At 40.9% G+C, this 19,663-nt stretch overlaps 1 protein-coding gene across 2 annotated transcripts in view; it reads left to right on the top strand.

The window, feature by feature from the left end:
- The window catches only part of nrxn3b (neurexin 3b), a 308,570-nt gene that overhangs the window by 184,571 nt on the left and 104,336 nt on the right, over positions 1 to 19,663 (top strand). The window contains exon 1 of one of the 2 annotated variants that reach the window (XM_036582438.1): positions 18,168 to 18,366. The exons of the other annotated variant lie outside the window; for it this stretch is intronic. Coding sequence (XP_036438331.1) covers positions 18,168 to 18,366 — 199 coding nt within the window. Of the gene's footprint in view, positions 1 to 18,167; positions 18,367 to 19,663 lie in introns of those variants that run through there. 2 annotated transcript variants of the gene reach the window in all.

Raw genomic sequence — 19,663 nt, 5'->3', positions numbered from 1 at the left:
GTTTGGTTCCTAATTTTTCTTCCATGGCAGAAGAATCTACTGTCAGTGGCCTTCAAAAGCTGGGAAAATTGTATTAGTAAAACGTTAAAACCCTACAAATGTGATGAGTAGACAAGTATGGGCCTTAACTTTACCTGATATTATACAAATGGAGCTCTCAGCAGCTCGTATAGATGAGGCTGACACTAGTACGTTGGAAAGATGAAGACAGATTTCATTAAAGTCACTTTTTTTTCTGTTGTCGAGTTGCTTAATTATTTTCATTGGTGCTAGGCCTACTATGTAATTCTTATTTCATTTCATGTATTTATTCTATTTTATTTGTCACTCTTGTGATACTGACATGTTCACACATGGGGGAGTGATTGGCTTGGGTAGATTTATTTAATAATTATATACAAGTTTGCTTACATACAGATATTACAAGCTTTACATTACTGGGGTTAAAACACAATAATGCCACAGGATTTTGTCCACTGTAGTTCTCAAAAAGATATTAAGATGACATTTCGTCATTAGTCAGGCAAAGCTGTGAAAAAGAACTGTGTAAAATGATGTAACTTTACAGTATCACAACTTATCAGCTGTTTCTTTAAGGCATGTTAAAATCTGTTTTTCGCTTGTAATTGTTTAAAATAAACAAAGTGTATTCCACAGAACTGCAGCTGTATGTAAAAATGTAATTTTACTACTTACCAACAGAGCCTCCGTTTCTTTTTTTGTACCAGTTGACCTCTGTAATTGTGCAGCTTTATGGTCTAATGTCATGTGTTTGTTTTGTATTATCATGTGTTTATTATTGTCTTGTTTCTTGTATTAATAATACATTTTTTATATTTTAGAAAATGATTGATTAGCTGAGGTGGGAATTGCACGGTAACTGTAAATCCTGGACTTTTGCAATTTGGAAATAGTCAAGCTAAAACACTTACACACATAAAATCTCAAGGTATTGTGTATGTGTTTATTTCTTTTTAATATAAATTTTAGGTAATTAAACAAATAGACGCTTAATGTCCAGAAAAATAGCTTTATATATAATTTTGAGATGCATAACATTTTTACACAGCACTGTATATCAGCAGGTTTTTGCAGCCATTTACAATGAAAGAATAACTCTTTGTTCACACAACAGTGCAAATTTGGGCCTAGAATACATGCAGAAATAATATTTACCAACAGAATAACACTATTTAAACTCTTGGGACCAGATGTACATAAGTGAGAAGATGAGGTATCTTTTCACACACTTTTAAACTCCGCGCTTCTTGAGCACACAGTTAGTGGGTGGGGCTGCATGCAGTTTTTGTGATAAACACCATAAATCGTAAAATTGAATGTTAAATTCAGGTGAATTGTGAGCGCATACTGCAGCGCTCCTATGCACATCTGGCCCTGGGTGTCTACACTGCAAGTTAACAAAGGTACAGAATCCAAGGTGCGTTTTCACTATTTTGACATCTACAGTAAGAGCATCTGTGCTGCTTTAGCTTCTTTATGTGAAGGAACAAAAACTTTGATTTCAATACAACAGAGTAATGTCAGTTCAGTGTCTGGGTCAATATTATTATGAACTATTATGTTCACCATGTTATGCTTAGTGCATATGTGCAAACATCTGCAAATCATTTCAGTAATTTTTGGCACCCTTGCTCCATTTATCCTGACAATGCTTAATCCATTTACTTCTAAATCTGGGACAGACTAATTAAACGCCGTTCTCCCTCCCTACTTAAGTGATAATTAATGAGGAAAACATCGCTCATTGCTCATTTACCCAGGATGTAAAAGTGGAGGCAAATGAAGGGAAGAAAACAGACTTTGTTACCTGGCCTTGACTGTCATCTCTGTCAGATACGGAAAAGATAAATGGCTTTGTCAATACAATCTGGTGATTAAAAACCTTATTTAAAGCAGCAAGGAAACAAGAATATATGTGATATAGAGTCTCTTAATAGTTTCAGCTGTATGTTACACTGAGGAATAAACGATTTGCATTTTAGTTTAGCATCTCATGATTTGCAACTTCTTGTCCTGTTGCAGTAATACTGGATACAGTAAGCTATCCATGACTTTCCTTGCCATATTTGCTTAGATGTCATATAGTTCTTTCTGCTGTATGATTTCAGGTGTCAGTTTTTGCTTTAGTTAGGGGGAGTTTTCACAGTGTGAATAAAAGGTTTGGGAGAATAAGAGATTATAAGATAAGATGTCTTTTTTAAGGTGCGATTATATATGTAGTTTGGTTCCATTATGCATTTTTACTTTAATTTTACTTTTTAGTTCTGATTCACTCATTGTTCACACTAACATATTTGACATTGAACCAAAAGATGTAACAAAAGTCTTTAGGACAAAAAAGTCCCAGTTGATTGAACAGATTTTAAGACCTACATATGGCAACACGAGCTGTGATAAAATCCACCGAACTTCCTGAATCTTTTTGTATTTTGATATTCTGGAGGAATAATCCCCAAGAGGCAGTGCACTATTATGGTTTTCCACAACCTGAAGCACAGTAAAAACACTGTGAACACAACACATGCATCTTACTGCTTTTACGAAACATCAAAACATCCCACATTAATACATAATATGATAAATGTATAGAGTGATGTATATCACTGCAAATATCAATATAACAATATTTCATGATGGCTTTGATCAGCGTCGTTTTAAAACCAACACCATCTCTTCTACAATTACCATTTCAGAGCTCATTCTAAAAGAGATGCTAAAATGCAGGGCAGGTGTCAGATCAGTGTCAGGAATTCATCTGTTGCAAATACGATGAAAGTAAATGAAGAGATCATTCTGTGTTTGATCCATTTGGACATCTTTCGTCCATTTTGCTTTCATATTTCAACTGAAGCCACACCAGAATTCACTTGGAAAAGGACCAAGAATGAGGTGTTCTGGGGGTCTCAGTCCACTCATCAGTTGCACACTAGAATTCGAATGGCAGTATTGTCATTTGTTCTAAAGACCCACATTAACAGAGCATTTCTACCAGAATGTGTTTTAATTGAACTAAACCACAGAGTGTACATTAGGCACTTGTGTTCTGTCTATTCAAGTGGCGTGTGCTTGATAGGCCACGTCAATAAAGAGTATAATGTATGTATGTTTAAACTACTCAAACACTCTACTATGCCACAGGATACTATGCCTCCACTACCAAGTATTGGATTATTATCCAATTAATAATTAGTATCTAATTATTTTTGGCCTGATATTTGACTTGTGGCTGGTAATTACAACCAATGGTTGAATTTCCTACTTTTGAATGGAGACACATGTGGTAAGAAGTCCTGGTTATTTCCATTCTTTTCGACTCTTTCAAATGGACAGCATAGCATATAACATCACCTGCCCATACATGGAAGATTTGAAGTTGAGGACTGTAATTATTAGGGCACTTGACCTAATGTTACTCTTACCTACCATTGTAAGTGGCACTGCTAAGTAGGGCTGCAACAAACGACTAATTTCATAGTCGAACAATCTATCGATTACTGAAACAAATAATCGATTATTCAAATTATGAATCACTACATTACCAAATAGCTTTTATGTAGTTTTTAAATTTAGCTTGAGGTTGTTTTATGCATTTGCTAACTAACAATGCAGACAATGTAGATGAATTTTCCTGCTAATACAAAAGATAAAAAAATAAAACTCCAATCTATTTTTCCTGTCAAAATTTATAACCAAGGATGTGCAAAGTAGCAGCAATAAAATATAACAAAACTACATCATTTTTTCTTTAATCAAGTAAATAAATAAAAACAAATCTAAATTTAAATGTTAAATTTAAACAGTGCAGTCTGTGATCTGTGCATTCTGCTGTCTGTCTACACTTTGCTGCAACTAAGTTTTACAATCACAGGTCTTTATTAAAACGGAGGAAAGTCAGTATCTCTCTGTGCTCCTGTGAGAGTCTCGCTCTCCTCAGAGAGCGGATAGTCCCCGCTGCAGAGGAGACGCGCTCCGATGGAGCGGATGGAAAGGTGGTGAATGTTTGTGGCAAACTTCTCTAAGAACAGTTAAATAACCGATTTTATGTAAACGCTTCATTTCAGCAGTAACCCCATGTCCAGCTGCCCCGTGTCCACGGAGAACTACATGCTTAAAATGTTAGCGAGTGGAGCGAAACGTTCGAGGAGAACAGAAAACTGTTTGTAAACGCTCTCCTGTGTTTAAAACGATGCAGTGTTTAAAAGTGTAAACGTAGCTAATTTGGAAAGTGAACAGGGTCGCTGTGAACAACAGTTACTTGCTTCTCTGTTCCAGCTCCATTAACGATTCCAAAGAACATGCATTTCAAAATAGAAATGTTACAGCTCAGCTCACAACATGAAGTAGGACGGAATTTAACACTAACATTAGCGAACTAGCTCGCTAACACAGCTATCGCCGCGTCCCAAACCACACACTTCTGTACTTCACACTCTACACTAATGAGTGCACTTCAAATAGTACATGCGCTATTTTACACACTATTTAGTGTGCTAGTATGCGATTTGGGACACGGCGTATCTTACCGAGATGAATCTTCTTCATCCAGTGAGCTGACAAGTTTCCTCTTAAGAAGCTCCAACATGGAGGATGTGCTCTCATGCCAGCCAAGGTCGGCTTTACAAATAGCACAACCGACAACATTTTTTCTAAGTTTAGCTCCGGCACTTTTGCCATCGCACTGTTGTTAAGTCTCCAGTAAGCGGTAATGTCAAAACGTTTCTAGTGAGCGCGAGAAAGACGCGTAGTGACGTCACCAATTAATCGACTACTAAATTAGTTGGCAACTAATGTGGTCGTCGATTTTAGTCGACTAAGTCGAATAATCGTTGCCCCCCTACTGCTAAGTAGGTAAAATATTTAAATAGAATATTTTTTTATAGTGATTGCCATGTCTGATTTAAATGTGTCGTGGCTGTGTAAAATGAATACCTTGTAACTTGTCTTACACCTATGCATTAAGCATGTATTGTAATGTGAACTTGTAAAACCTTGGGTGTTGGTATCGGTGTCCACCACAACAAGCTGTAAATGATCAGTTATCGTTCTATTTTGATACATCTCACATCCCGTTGTTATTGTAAAAAAAAAAAAATTCTTATTAACCTTCATTCGTCTCAGTCATTCTACTAGAGCATGAGAGCTTCATGTACAGACAGATGAGCCCAGCATCTATACTAAGAGGCCGCTGTTGCCACTTTAAGGTCTCAATGCTGTCGTCATCTCATAAAATTTAAAGAGGTCTTTGACAGATGTTCCAGTCTGAGCTTGATTGCAGCAGTGGGTGCCACCAGGGACTGAACTTAGCCTAGATCAGAAAAAGCAAAAACACAGTCATGTTAGTCACTTTCCTTCATTCTACAAACCCTTGTGAAATATTGACTTTCTCGCTTGCTCCCAAATCCTTTAGTGGTGGAGCACAGAGTGAGAATGAGCCCTTATTTAACCTGGAGTTTGGGCCAGATGTAATCATTAATGTGCTATGCACACATGTAGACCAATGTGTATATTAATTCTCTCCGTTACTGGCTCATTTGAAATGAGATTATTATTCCCAAGGATTTGGCAGTGGCAAAGGCAGCTAATGTAGGTCACCTGGCAGGGAAAGAGAGGGATGTTGGGCCAGTGCTGCAATCTGTTTCATATTTGCATTAGCCAGTTGCAGTTGTCACCCTGTCTCACCTAAACTAAAAGCAACTGTGAGAGCGGAGTGGACGTAGGCTGATAAAAGCTTGTAATTACTCTCCTCTGTATACAGAGGATGGATGGGGGATTCTCTGAAAAATGTCAGCCTTGCAGCGCTGGCCTCCCCTTTTTGCCCTTGGTGTTCACTTATTGAAGCTACACCAGTGAGAAAGGCATGCCCTTAGTCTGAGTGGCAACCCTAGAAAGAGTGAAAATATGGTGAAACATGGTGTCACAATAATTTAGGAAGCTTGTAACAATACATGATGTTCCACAATATTTTTCTGACATCTGACAACTTACAACAGACAAAGAAGCGCCACATTTTAAAAATACTATGAAACTATGAATTCAATCATTTATAGTCAACATTTCACTCATTGTGCTGCATTAAATCCATTTAAACATCGCAGATTATGCTCTCTTTTTAGTAAAACAAGCTGCTGAGAACTGTTTAAATATTTACAGTGTCCATGTTATGCAAATTGTGATGTACTTTATCACGATAACGATGAATATTGTTATATTGCCCAACTCTAAAAGTACATCTACTATTAAAATACCCTTCTTTTTAATCTGACCACAGAGGCAAAGTAGTGACTCAACATTGCTGGAACTATGTGCTTCTTTTGCACTGCTTTTTCAAAGAAACATGACATGTGCTCTTTCAAAGTATGCTCATTGTTCATTATCAATCTAAATGGCATAATGGCCTTTCTTAGAACATGGAGAAAACAAAGTGGAAGTTGTGATAATGCATTCCTAATGAGACTGAGGATTAAAGGACTAAATGCAGTGAGGAATTAGAAAATAAGTCACAAAGCCCCATTATTAAAGAGCTCACTTCTGAAGTCATTTGCATGGCAACCTGCGAAAAAGGTGTATCTTTTTAGTTTTGCCTCCGAAATACAGTGGTACTGTGCAAGATGGCGTAAGAATTAGACTAGCCTTGCCTGAGGTAAGCACCCTGTATGCTCAAAATTCCAGTATCTTCAAAGTCGGTTATTCTCTAAAGAGAGCATCCATGACTGGATTAGTTTTTATCAAAGACAGGAATCCATTGCAGTGGATCTAGGACACTCCATAGTCTTCCAAAAGTGTGTGCCGGAGTTGGGAATTAAAGGTCAGTTCTTAAGGTGTGGTGCTTATCCAAGACCACTTGCCCTTTATGGTTGTTAAGTATAGACTGTAGGTATCTGCTTATCATAGCCTGCCATTTCTCAAAGATTGTGTTTTGCTGGTGTCATTGCTGGCAGCTCTTGTCTTGTTGAAAATCTGTGGCAAAACAGCAGCTCTGTTACAGAACCTGCACCATGCTTTTCTTGCCATGCAGCATAGCCACTCAGAAGAGACTTGCTTTTGACATGGGGCAATTTGCTCATAGTCCAAAGGGAGGTAATTGTCCATTGTTCTCCGAGTGACGTGCCAGTCATGTTCGATATAGCTCTGTGCTCATGCACATGGAGGAGGCTCATGTGGGTGATTGCCATTTTCTAGCTGTTTCTGCTGCATATGATTACTACTCTGAGATTGGTCCATGTGTGAAAAGCAGACAGCCTGTTTTCTGCTTTAATATTGATCTAAAAACAGTTTCCCCAACTCTTCATCATTAGCCTTTATGAGAAATTGGAAAACTGAAGATTGTCATTTTAATTTTACCAATAATAGTGAAATTAGACTCTTGATATCTCATTCAGGACCAACAAACAATTTTTTTAATTAAACAGAAACTCATACTAAAAAAAACTGTTTTTAATGAATTCATGTTTTCAATGAATATCATGTTTGCTGTGTCACAAGTCATTCATGCTAATTTGCTTATTAATGAAACTGCTTCTCTTTATCTTAAGTTCAACTTGAACAAGATTATGTTATGGATGCTCGCACAAGTATTTTACTTTTTATCTTCTCTGTGCATGTTTTATAAGTCCGGATAAGAGCATCTGTGCAATGGTTAAATGTAATAGAAAAGTTGCCCACAAATTGTTGGGTTTGGAGAAACAGCGAGGGTTTAAATTGATTGCATGTCTGACTTCATGTAACTGAAAGCATTTTTTTCTACTGGGCAGTGTGTTAAGATTGAGGAGGTCCGGTCAGGACAGAAGATTTTCCTGTGTGATGTTTCTGTCAGGTATAAAGTCTTGGTACTGTCGAGTTAAAGTTTCATGTACTGATGGTCAGCCACAAAAATGATCACCAGTGCATGTATATGAAACTCAGCCATGCAAACATTATTACAGTGCCCATATTTATCATGCTTCTAAAAAATTAGCTGCGCTTGTAAAGTGAGTACTTATGGTTGCCTTCAGTCACAGGAAATCATCATATCACACTTGAGCAGCTAATCAGTCTCCTGCAATGCAGTAGGTTGTCATTGGCTTTATTCAGACATTTCTACAATAGTGTAACCTGTTTAATAATAATGTAACGGTCAGAGCTATAGGCATGAAAATCACACAGACATAAAGAGCCTGCATAGGCTTTCACTGTGACATAAATGTCCAAAGGCTTTTGACGTGAAAATCGCGTACTGAATTCTGCATGTTGTAGTCTTCACTTTCTAAAGATGATTCTTACTTGAGTAGTTCTAAGCAATAAGTATACTTTTAATGGGTAAATATATGTAAATAACCAGAGTAATCAGAGCAAACAATAAAAATGGAGAAACTGAACAGTAGCAAAACATGCAAAGCCTTTTAAAGATTCCTGAAGTGTTCACTTGAAAAAGACAGACTAGGATGCCTGGAGAAAGACTAAAAAATAACAATCTGTTGCACATGCATCTTGTTTCTTACTCATAGAGAGACCTGTTAAATATGTCAAAACTGTAAACTAATCATTAATGATATACTGAGAAGGTGCATTTTAATAAATATTTTTTTTAAGCTGAGTTTATTCAAGAAATCATGACAGCATTAGGGCAGAGTGCTAATTGTCATCTAGCAGGTCATACTACTAATATTGTATGGTTTTTTCAGGCACTGCATCTTTCTGCTGAAAAGCCTTCCACATACTGCTGAAAAACCATTGCATTTGAAACAAGGCATACGTTTACAGAATAGGCAAATAAAAGGGGACCTATTTAAGACCCTGTTACAGCTCTTGTGGAGTGTGTTATTTTCAAGAGGGGCAGTACAGACAGCCCTTTTCTGTGCTTTTGATGGCTTTGGAATCAAGACAGCTTCACACTCAAAGCAATTTATTCAGTGGAGCTCTGCAGAGTGGAGGATGCCAGGATCAATTCAGGTGTGCTGTTTTAGAGAGTAATGTCTCACACTGCTGACACCGTGCTCTGTAAGCTTAAGTGTGCTCACCCACTACGGGGGTGAAGAATGTCATGGACTAACATGCTTTGTGAGTACTGGAGATCAGACTCGTGGTGCTGGATGATGAGATTTTACTCTTTGGTTCCAAAGCTTCTGCAGCATTGTGTTTTTTCCCCCTGCACTGTTCTTACTGTTACAAATAACCCAGCTACCTCCCCTACTGGAAACTACTTTGATGGAAGTCAAGATCAAGCATCAGTAATGCTTTCTTTTCTGTATGAATCCTTTTCTTTTTCTTTGATATCATTAGTAAGAAAAAGGAATGGGCAAGTCAACTATTAGAAAAGTCAACTATTAGATTAATTAAAATGGACATGTCAAATATTGTGGACCTGATGTTGTTTTATTGTTTTATCCATGCTATTTTAGTCCTGCTGGTTAGACTAGACAGAGAATTTTAATTGCAGAAGATCATGGCACAAAAGCATCAACTGATGTTAAATGTAGAGTAGACTTGGTGTGAATGTGGATATATTTTACACAAATTAATGAAAAAGTAGAGCGTCTTACTATATAAAGACTATACAATATGCAAACAAGTATTGCTTTACTACTGACACGCAGGTCTGTGCAGAGTTCTTTAGCTTCCATGGGATATGGGAACCATTTGCTGCCGTTCATAGACCTCATTTACCCCCACAATGATGAGATATTCCAGCAGGATAATGCACCATGCCATCGAGCCCAAGTTGTCCAGGACTGGTTTGAGGAGCATTCTGGAGAGTTCCAATAAATAGTGTATACAAATAGTCCAACCTGAGCCCAATCGAGCATTTGTGGGAAGTGATGGAGAGGTCAAATCCACACTCAAGATTCTTCATCTACAAATACAACAGAGCTGTATATTGATTGCAGTACTGGTATCAAGTATCAGGCCGATACAGCACTGATTTACTCGTACTCATAAAAATTCACCAATACTAATATCCAATGCCAGCTGATTCCGTGTGACATAAGCAGCGTGTATGCTGCTATTAAGCAAACGACTCAAGCTGGCAGTAAACAGGGTCTGCTCACACAAAAGAGTGTTTCTGACACTGCAGAGGTCACTGCAAACATTCCGCTGTGTGATTTTAGCACATTTTGTTAAACATGCACACAAACACAATCACAGCCACTTCCCCAATATGTGTGGAGACAGGCTAGCAGCAACATAAAAGTCAACATTTGCTACCAGAGTCTGTATATGCCAACTTTACTTTGTTTGACTGAGTAGAATCACAAGGTATACACATTAATGCAGTGTTTTTTTTATTTTATTTTATTTTATTTTTTGGAAAATATTCTGTAGAGAGGGTGTATTGTCCTGTTATATACATCCATGCCTGCTTTTAGCTTCAGTGCACAGCAAACACCAATGCTGCTCAGTTTCTCAGCGTGTTTGCTCAGTACTCTTTGTGCAGCGTGTTATTTTGAATGAAACAGCTTTATTGGACATTGTTTATGGACAGAGCTGTCTGTAGGGGCTCAATTTCACATAGCATGAACTGAGCAATTTCGTACAGTGAGAAAATATAAATTGTATGCTTTGTCAGTACATGATGATTCAAATGTACAGTGTGACGAAAGACTTTTACAATACATAACAGTACAAGTGAGCTCCTGGATTAGCTTCATATCCATTAGCCCCAGACATCATTCCTGTTGTCACCGTGCTACAGGGACTGATTTTGAAACATACTGATGAGGACAACAAGCTATGAAACATATTTTATTCACAGCTGTGCTTTTCTGATGTGGAAGAAAACCCACTCTTCTCCACTGCAGCCCTACTCAATTCAAAGTAAATAAGTTGGTTATGGTTTGGGACTGGACACAGAATTTGTGAGCACTAAAAATATGTACTTGTACTTGGTCTAAAAAAAAAAAATGTATCAATGCATTGCTAGTAATTAGTCCTGGATTTATTGTGAAACTTTGAACGAAAATCATTGTGCTCATAGTTTTTGATGGAATATTTAAATGTGACACTAATTATCTGTTCCAGCTGATCAAACCTCAGAAAAACAAAACATCATGATGCATATCATATATTATGAAAAGGTTTTCAAGTAATACAATTTAATATTTTTGCCACATCGATCACCCCAGTCATAAAGATTCATAGATCATAACAGTGTTGATTTCATTAATCTCATCGTGTGATTATTAGTTTGTTAGTTAACTTAACTGTACAAAACTGTTAATCAGATCTTTCTGAAATTATCTCAGGTCCATTGCTGGGATTTTGGGACTGCCACATGTGTGCTATGTGTCTAAGAGTGTGCAAGTCAGAGTGGTGTCCACATTTTCTTCAACTCTGAACAGTAGTTATTTTAGAAATGGAAGCTCAAGATTTTTATCTACTACGACTGTGATACCTTTTTAACTCTTTAAACACACCCCCCCCCCTTTTCAGTTGCTTCTGCCAGATTTGATTTTATGAGTGATTCACTTTTACTGCTGTGAAAAGCTACGGAATGGAAAGCCACCAGTGTGCTTTGCTTGCCAATCACAAGCAGAGTGCATGATACTTTTGCTTTAAGTAGGTACTTTATATGAATATAATGTTAAATCAGACAGATTAAATGTTACTGTTTGTATTTGTGATGTTAATTGTTTTTTACCCAAACAGCCAATGTTCCTAACACTTCTACTGCTGCTACTTTTATATCTGTGGCTAGATTACATTCAAAATTTGGACTTTGAGCATAGACTTTTTTGTTTGCAAAAAAGATCAGAGCTATATTGTGCCGTAAGGAGCCTCATTCATTACTAAAATACTCAAAATGCGTCTGTTGCTACTTCAGATATTGTTCACGTTTTTAATTTAGCATTAATAAATGAGTCTTCATGGTGCGCTATATATCGGTGACTTTTTTTGCAAACACAATGTCAGATTTCTCAATGGAATCTTGTGTCACCATACTGCATTACTTTTCTATTTGCATTCTGACCATTGTATGTATAAAAATCTAAATATGAATTTCAGATCATCACAGTATCTTCACTTGTCTCCAACCATGTGTACATGTGTTCAGTAAAAGAGTGTGGTTAAAGCTAAAATACTGGGAGCCCATGAGTCATGGTGGTGAGGATTAGCCGACTGAGTGTAAACTGTGGAACGACAGATTATACAAAGCCTGCGTGAGCTCACAGGTCTCGAGGTGAGACTGCCACAAATTATTCTCCCATGTGTTGAAGCTGACTTTAAAGGACCCTTGCTGTTTACACTACTCCCGTCGGTATTGTTTGTTTTTTCCGTCAGGGAATGCTCACTCGTCTTTGGTTTCCACTTTCAGCCTTCCAGTTGCTTTCTTTAAAGGTAAAGCTTTCTCTCTCTGCTGGGTACATCAGAGCTGTTATTGAAATGTGATAATAAAGTAGAGTTAGATTCCGTAAAATGAGCCTGCTGGGGTTGAAGATCCATTAACTTGAACATCAGTGTGAAGCATGCTGAGCAACTAAAGAGCTGTTGCACTCCACTCTGCGATATGAACGCTGATGAAGAGCTCGTTATGGGAGTATAAAATTTACATTTTCAGTTTCAGATTAGACACAAAGCATTAGTCTGTTTCAGGTTTATTACTAATAAATCATAAGCATTTGTGCATTTCTTTATTGTAGATTACAAGATATAAGTGAAAAATTGTGTCTTGATAACTGAAACTAAATTATGAACTGTTGTGTCATTAGGTAGCAGCTGCCTATCATCAGTTGCATGACAGTGTTGGCAGATTCAGAATAATTAATGTGCATCACTCAAGCATACAACACTGCTCACGTGTCTGTTTGCACTACACAAAGCCTGAAACACTCTCTTAAAATGAAATATGCACCTTATTTGCATTATGCTTTTGGCAATCAGAGCACTTTTGAGTAAAAGTCAGAGATCCTTGTGGTCAGGTGTAAAATTGAACTGCCTGACTCATTTAAGGTGGTGCTCTTAGATCCCATTGCTGGCAAGTTAAGACACTTTTTGCCAGATTCAGTTCTGAGGGCCACATTACTGTACGGTACAGTACAGTAATGTTTCCTAGGCTGTATTTCCTCTTCTATGAATCTACTCGTTTCTGCTTAACATCATCATCATCGTCGTCGTTAACCGCTTAGTCCAGCTAGGGTCGCGGTAGCAGTTGGGAGAGCAGAGAATCCCAGACAACCCTGTCCCCCGCAACTTCCTCCAGCTCATTCCCGGGGACCCCAAGCCGCTCTCAGGCCAACCTGGAGATATATTCCCTCCAGCGCGTCCTAGGACGACCCCGGGGTCTTGTCCCGGTAGGCCGTGCCTGGTACACCCCCACCGGGAGGCGTCCAGGGGTCATCCGGATCAGATGCCCGAACCACCTCAGCTGGCTCCTCTCAATGTGGAGGAGTAGCGGCTCTACTCTGAGCTCCTCCCGGATGGCCGAGCTCCTCACCCTATCCAATAGAGTGTAGCCCGCCACCCTACGAAGAAAGCTTATTTCCGCCGCTTGTATTCGCGACCTCATTCTTTCGGTCATTACCCATAGCTCATGACCATAGGTGAGGGTTGGGATGTAGACCGCCGGTAAACAGAGAGCTTCGCCTTACGGCTCAGCTCCCTCTTCACCACTACAGTCCGGTACAGCGACCACATTACTGCTGCCGCCTGTCCCAGCCTGCGGTCGATCTCACGATCCCTCTTCCCATCACTCGTGAACAGGACCCAGAGATACTTAAACTCCTCCACCTGGGGCAAGTCCTTTCCCCCTACCTGGAGTGGGCATGCCATCCTTTTCTGGGCTAAGACCATGGACTCCCACAAGATATCTCGGGGAACACGGTCGTAAGCCTTCTCCAAATCCACAAAACGCATGTAGACTGGGTTGGCAAATTCCCATGCCCCCTCAACAATCCGTGAGAGGGTGAAAAGCTGGTCCGTTGTTCCATGGCTGGGACAGAATCCGCATTGTTCCTCCTCAATCCGAGGTTCAACTATCGGTTGAAGTCTCCTTTCTAGCACCTTGGCATAGACTTTCCCAGGGAGGCTGAGCAGTGTGATACCCCTGAGCAGTGTGATATTGCAGAGGCGTGCCAGCCACGACAGCCCCACAATATCCAGAGCCTTAAGCATCTCCGGACGAATCTCATCCACCCCCAGTGCCTTGCCACTGAAGAGCTTGCCAACTACCTCAGTGACCTCCACCAGGGAAATGGAGCTTGACACGCCAGAAGCCTCTGGCCCTGACTCCCGTGAGGGAGGCATATCTCCCGGATTAAGGAGTTCCTCAAAGTGCTCCTTCCACCGACCGACAATATCCTCATTTGAAGTGAGAGCTTCCCCACCCCACCCTCTGACCATCGGTCTTCCCTGCCATCTGATCCAACTCACCACCAGATGGTGATTGGTTGACAGCTCAGCACCTCTCTTCACCCAAGTGTCCAGAACATATGGTCCCAAGTTAGATGAAACAACAACAAAGTCGATCATTGACCTATGACCCAAGGAGCTCTGGTACCATGTACACTTATGAACATCCTTGTGTTTGAACTTGGTGTTTGTTATGGACAATCCATGCCTGGCACAGAAGTCCAATAACAATTCACCATTCGGGTTTAGATCGGGCAGGCCGTTCTTCCCAATCACGCCTCTCCAGGTCTCCCAGTCATTGCCAACATGAGCATTGAAGTCTCCCAGTAAGACTATGGAGTCTGTAGGTGGGACCCTTTCCAGAACCCCACCCACTTGCTCCAAAAAGGCCGAATACTCCGACCTGCTGTTTGGTGCATAAGCACACACAACAGTCAGAGTTTTCCTCTCTGCGATTTTAATTCGCATTGAGGCGACCCTCTCGTCCACCGGGACAAACTCCAACTGCACGGCTGCCAGCCGGGGATTCGTGAGTATCCCCACACCCGCCTGGCGCCTCTCACCCTGTGCAACCCCGGAGTAGGAGAGGGACCAACCCCTATCAAGGTGTTTGGTTCCAGAGCCGACACTGTGGGTGGAGGTGAGCCCAACTATATCTAGTTGGTACCTCTCAACCTCCCGCACAAGCTCCGGCCCCTCCCCCCTAGTGAGGTTACGTTCCACGTACCAAGAGCCAGTTTCTGCTGCAGGCCACCAGGGGCTCCCCCCCCGCAATCTCCCACTGCCTATACGGCACTGCACCCCACATGGTCCCCCCCCGTTGCCTCCTCAGGCTGAGCCCGGCCGGGTTACGTGGGCTGCCCGGCCACCAGGCGCTCACCAGGGGACGCTACCCCCAGGCCTGGCTCCAGGGGTAGGTCCCGGTGACCCTCTCCCGGGCAGGGTACACGATTGTCTGTGTCCATTTTTTCATAGAGGATTTTTCGATCGAGTTAGTCTGGGTCTTCACTCCAGACCTGTTCGCCCTGGGAGACCCTACCAGGAGCATACTGCTCCCGACGACTTAGCTCTGAAGATCCCTAGATCATACAAGCCCTTCCGCCTCGACAAGGCCCCGATCCAGGAAGGGCTTAACATGTATTATACTCAAATGCGCTACACTACTTGGTTACAGGAAAAAGTAATTGTGTTACTGTAACTCATTGCTTTGTATCATGTTACCAACACTGGTCAACAGAGGGCAATTCTAACATACAGAATTCCTTTCTAATTCTAAAGTACTGAGAGGATAGACATCTCCTTTTCACTGTAGCCTTTCAATTATTCTGTTCAATTATTTGTCCGATGGTAAATTGCAAATAATGAGAAACTAGTGCATGAGATGAAGTAAAATGATAAATAGGAGAATAAGCCAAGTTAAAACTTAAAAGCTGGCCTTATTAAAATCACCACAGTTGTAGTGCAAATTTATTTTCATACCACACTGTGAACATATTTAAATTTCTTAACACCACTGGAAGATGAGACAAAGAAGTGTGGATAACAAGGTAAAGCTTGGACCAATTTGCTGGGATACTGAAATATGAAGTTTCTCCTGAATGTTATGCAGTGGCTGGATGTTTCATTGAAGCTAAACAGGTTCATGTCTGACACGCTGTTTTTATTCATGCACACTTATGTCTCTTTTTTCTTTTTTGGAAAAGAAAACAAATGTATTTTCTTATTATTGCTGAAGCCAAATTAAAGAGGAGTTTCTAAAACTTTGCAACCATGCACAGTGCCTAGCGTGGGCTTGAGGGCTATAAAGCCTCCTAGCATTGGCCTGTAGAGCAGTGGAACTGCGTTCTCTGGCATTATGGAGTGCCATCAAATACCTTTGGGATGAGGTGGAGTGGTGTTTATAGAGGGCAAAGTTTAAAAATCAGAAAAAAATTCAACAAAGGCAGTCAATCGTGACAAGGTCATGCTGTCACTGATGCGAAGCACATTTCATAGTACTGTACTTTTAGTGTTTTTTTTTCCTCTCTGTGGTCATCTTCAGAATCTAGCTGAAATGTGCTTTCTCAGATGAAGTGAACTTTGTGACTGTAATCACTATTTCAGGATGTGCCTTCTTGAGATCCTGCTGGTGTAGGCCCATGAAATCCTTTTTTTCATCTAAGAATGCACCTAAAGAAGGCGGCCAATTTAAATAAAAATCACATTAAAATTGGCATATTTTTATTGAAAGCAATCTGGGCAGTCAGCCTCTATTTGAAGTTACACATTAAAAGCTAAAGTTTTGCAGAACATTTTGAGAGTAAAACTTGGAAATTGGCAAATCCACAACAAACATTGCCACCATTTATCTTTAATGTGAGTATAAACCAAATCAGCATGACAGTGTGACATCAGAGAACTGAAGGCTGAAGTAGCACTGCACTGGTAATTTAAATCTAAAAACTAGATTAAGATTAAATCCTAAAAATATGAAGAGCCGAAATATCAGCATAAACCAACACAGCTGGTGATGTACATTTGGTTGTTTCCTCTTCCTCTACTGTCTGATGGGAAAAGAAAGTACAGTGTTTGTGTATGTGCCTAAGAACTAGATGAAATAAACAACATACAGTAGAGTCTGTGAATTCCCTGCTGTGCTACAGTGGGGTTCTGTAGACACATTTGAAACCTAGAGAGTAGATCACGCAGAGCCACTACTCGAATGCTAGTGTTACCACCAATCTGGTGTACAAAATCTGAATGAATTCCCTGCTCAGAGCTATCTGCAGTAGATTCTTTTTCTTCTCTCTTCACTACCTCTTCTCTCAGTGCTGTCAGTGGTCCCATCTCTTCTTCTCAATGTTAGCTGCTCTCTCTTTCGCCATCTCTCCTTTCCTCTGCTCTTATTTGCTTGTTCTTTTTCCCTCTCATTCTCAATTCTCTCCCTCCCTCTCCTGCTCCGTCTCTCCACCCCTGACTAAAAGCAGCTCACTCCTCTGCAGTGGCAGCCAGCCTTCCTGATTTGCTCCGTGCTGGAGGTGGATTTGCATAGGGCTGGCCCACTTCTGAGTAACTCCCCTTCTCTGTCCCATCACCTCCATTTACTTTCACCTGAAGCAAGATTCAGCACCCCTTTTTATTTCTCCCTGTCTCTCTTCTCTCCAGTTATTCTATCCATCCTTTTCTATCTCTTGCACTCTTTGGTGGAGAGGAGGTTGAGCAGTGGAGAGAGCTTCGCGTGATTCTTCGGCAGGACTTTAGGCTCATTAGCATTTGGCACGGACTTGTCAGGGGAGAGATACGGAGCATGCCGCCAAGTGCTGCTCTTCCCCAGCTGAAGGGGAGAAAGGGGACTTGCTAGCGGCATGTGAGGCTGCGTGTTGGAGGCTAGCGCTCAGGCACAGAGGGATCAACAGTGGCACCAGGTTGGTGCTTAGCATGCGTTTGCATCCCCTCACTTGCTCCCTCACTCTTCCAGAGGTGAGGTAGGGCACTTGGGGATACTTGGCTTCACACTTCAGCATCTCAGGAACTGCTGCTGGGATAGCTGCCATCAGAATTAAGGAATAATCACCTACACCCACACGTATCCTCACTTACTCTTTAAGGAGCCTTTTGCTTTCCACCTGAAAAAAACAGCCGTCATCCGCGTAGGATTTCGAGTGGATTTTTAATCAAGTGGAAGTGGAAAATTTCTGGGTGCCATGGGATCATAGCAAGTTTTGGCTCCAGCTTTTCTCCTGACTGCCCATATTCTGCTGCCTGGGTGCAGTTCGCTCTCCTTGGTGGGGGCGTTCATCATGCGCCCTTGCATTGAGTCCCGTTCCTGCCTCAGGTTCAACCACATGCTGCCCCTGGCCGTTGGGTGTCTTCTCAGTACAGTGTGGGGCTCAGACCCTGATAACTTGCACCATCTCTCCTCCTCCACCTTCTCCCACTCTGAGAACCAACATCAACACCACCACCACCACCAAGGTGGAGGCCGGCACCACCCTCCACACGTTTCTATCTACCGCTCTCCTGCCTCCCTAAGGGGTGGCCACAGTGAGTACTTGTCCCATTTTACTTGCATGTTCCAACAGGATATCCACTTAAGAGAGTTTCAGCTTTCACCAGGTCTGAGCACATTGAGATATGTCAGGTTCCGTCACAAAGAGTCTTTGTATTGTATTCCCCAATGGAAGTTTCTAGTTTAGTTAGAATATTCTCAAATGTTTGCTGGACCTTCAGAGTGTGTTCATTCATGGGAAGGGGCATTTAAATACTGCGTCAAGAAGTGACTCTTAAGGGGCGAGTCATGCAATTTCTGACTTCAAAGAAGAACTCAGGCAATGTGATATGTTTCTCGCCCATCTGCTTTTCCTGCAGTACATCCAAGCAGATGATTCAGATGGTTTTTACTAAATCTCTGTGCCTTTGTCCCAGTTGGGAGACACCGTGAGATGAGTATGAGCGCACCATTTATGCACTTGCCTGTTTGAAGTGCAAATGGCAGCGTTGCCTGGGCTTGACTCTGTTTACCCGGTTCAGAAACCTACTGTTTTTTTTCCCCCCAATCTGCAGTGTCAGAGCAGATGGGGGCGACAGGAGGAGAAAGTGTGTGCAATACTAATCTGATCCCTGTCAAGTCCACAACACTTCCTCACTACAGCTTTAATGAGATTCTCTCCTGCTGTCTTTCTATCCGTGTGTGTGTGTGTGTGTGTATGTGATCCAGGAAGTAGGAAGACCACTGTATCACTATACAGTACTATAATACACAATACATTAGATCCTTTTATGTCATTGGAGAATGGTTTTGTATCTTCATAGCTCTGGCTTGTGTTTAGTTTCTTCAGAATTGGAATGAAGTTTTGCCTTCACAGATTCTGTTTAAAATTCAGTACAACACTCTGAAACCCTGCGCGAAGCATCATTGTAATTATGGATTCTGCAAAGGCCTTGGACAACACTGAAACACCAGTAAGCATGCCTACCATGTTTTATTGTATCATGCATCAAATTCAGACTGCTAATACATGAAGTGTTGAACCATCATGTGTTTAAAATAAGGAGGACTTATTTTGGGTTCCCAAGAGTGCAAGTAGAGAAATTGAATAAACAGTAGCTGAAAATGACAAATATTCACTAGACCACTTAGTCATTTTCTATATATTTCTTATCCTTCATAATATAATGACACTGGCACTGTTCCAGAGCCCCCAGTTGAGATGTGTTTGTGTATATGGAGATGAGTACACAGGAGTTAGTATGTGGTGAATGAGTTACCCTATTGCTCGCTCTCTGTCAGTTCCATGGCTGCAACCAAAAAAGATATGTTCAAGAGAGCAGAATGAGGTGC

Source organism: Colossoma macropomum, unplaced genomic scaffold (genome assembly GCF_904425465.1).
Source record: "Colossoma macropomum unplaced genomic scaffold, Colossoma_macropomum, whole genome shotgun sequence".
Lineage (NCBI taxonomy): Eukaryota > Metazoa > Chordata > Actinopteri > Characiformes > Serrasalmidae > Colossoma > Colossoma macropomum.
The sequence above is the reverse complement of the archived record's forward strand: the minus strand, read 5'-3'. Positions and strand labels throughout refer to the sequence as shown.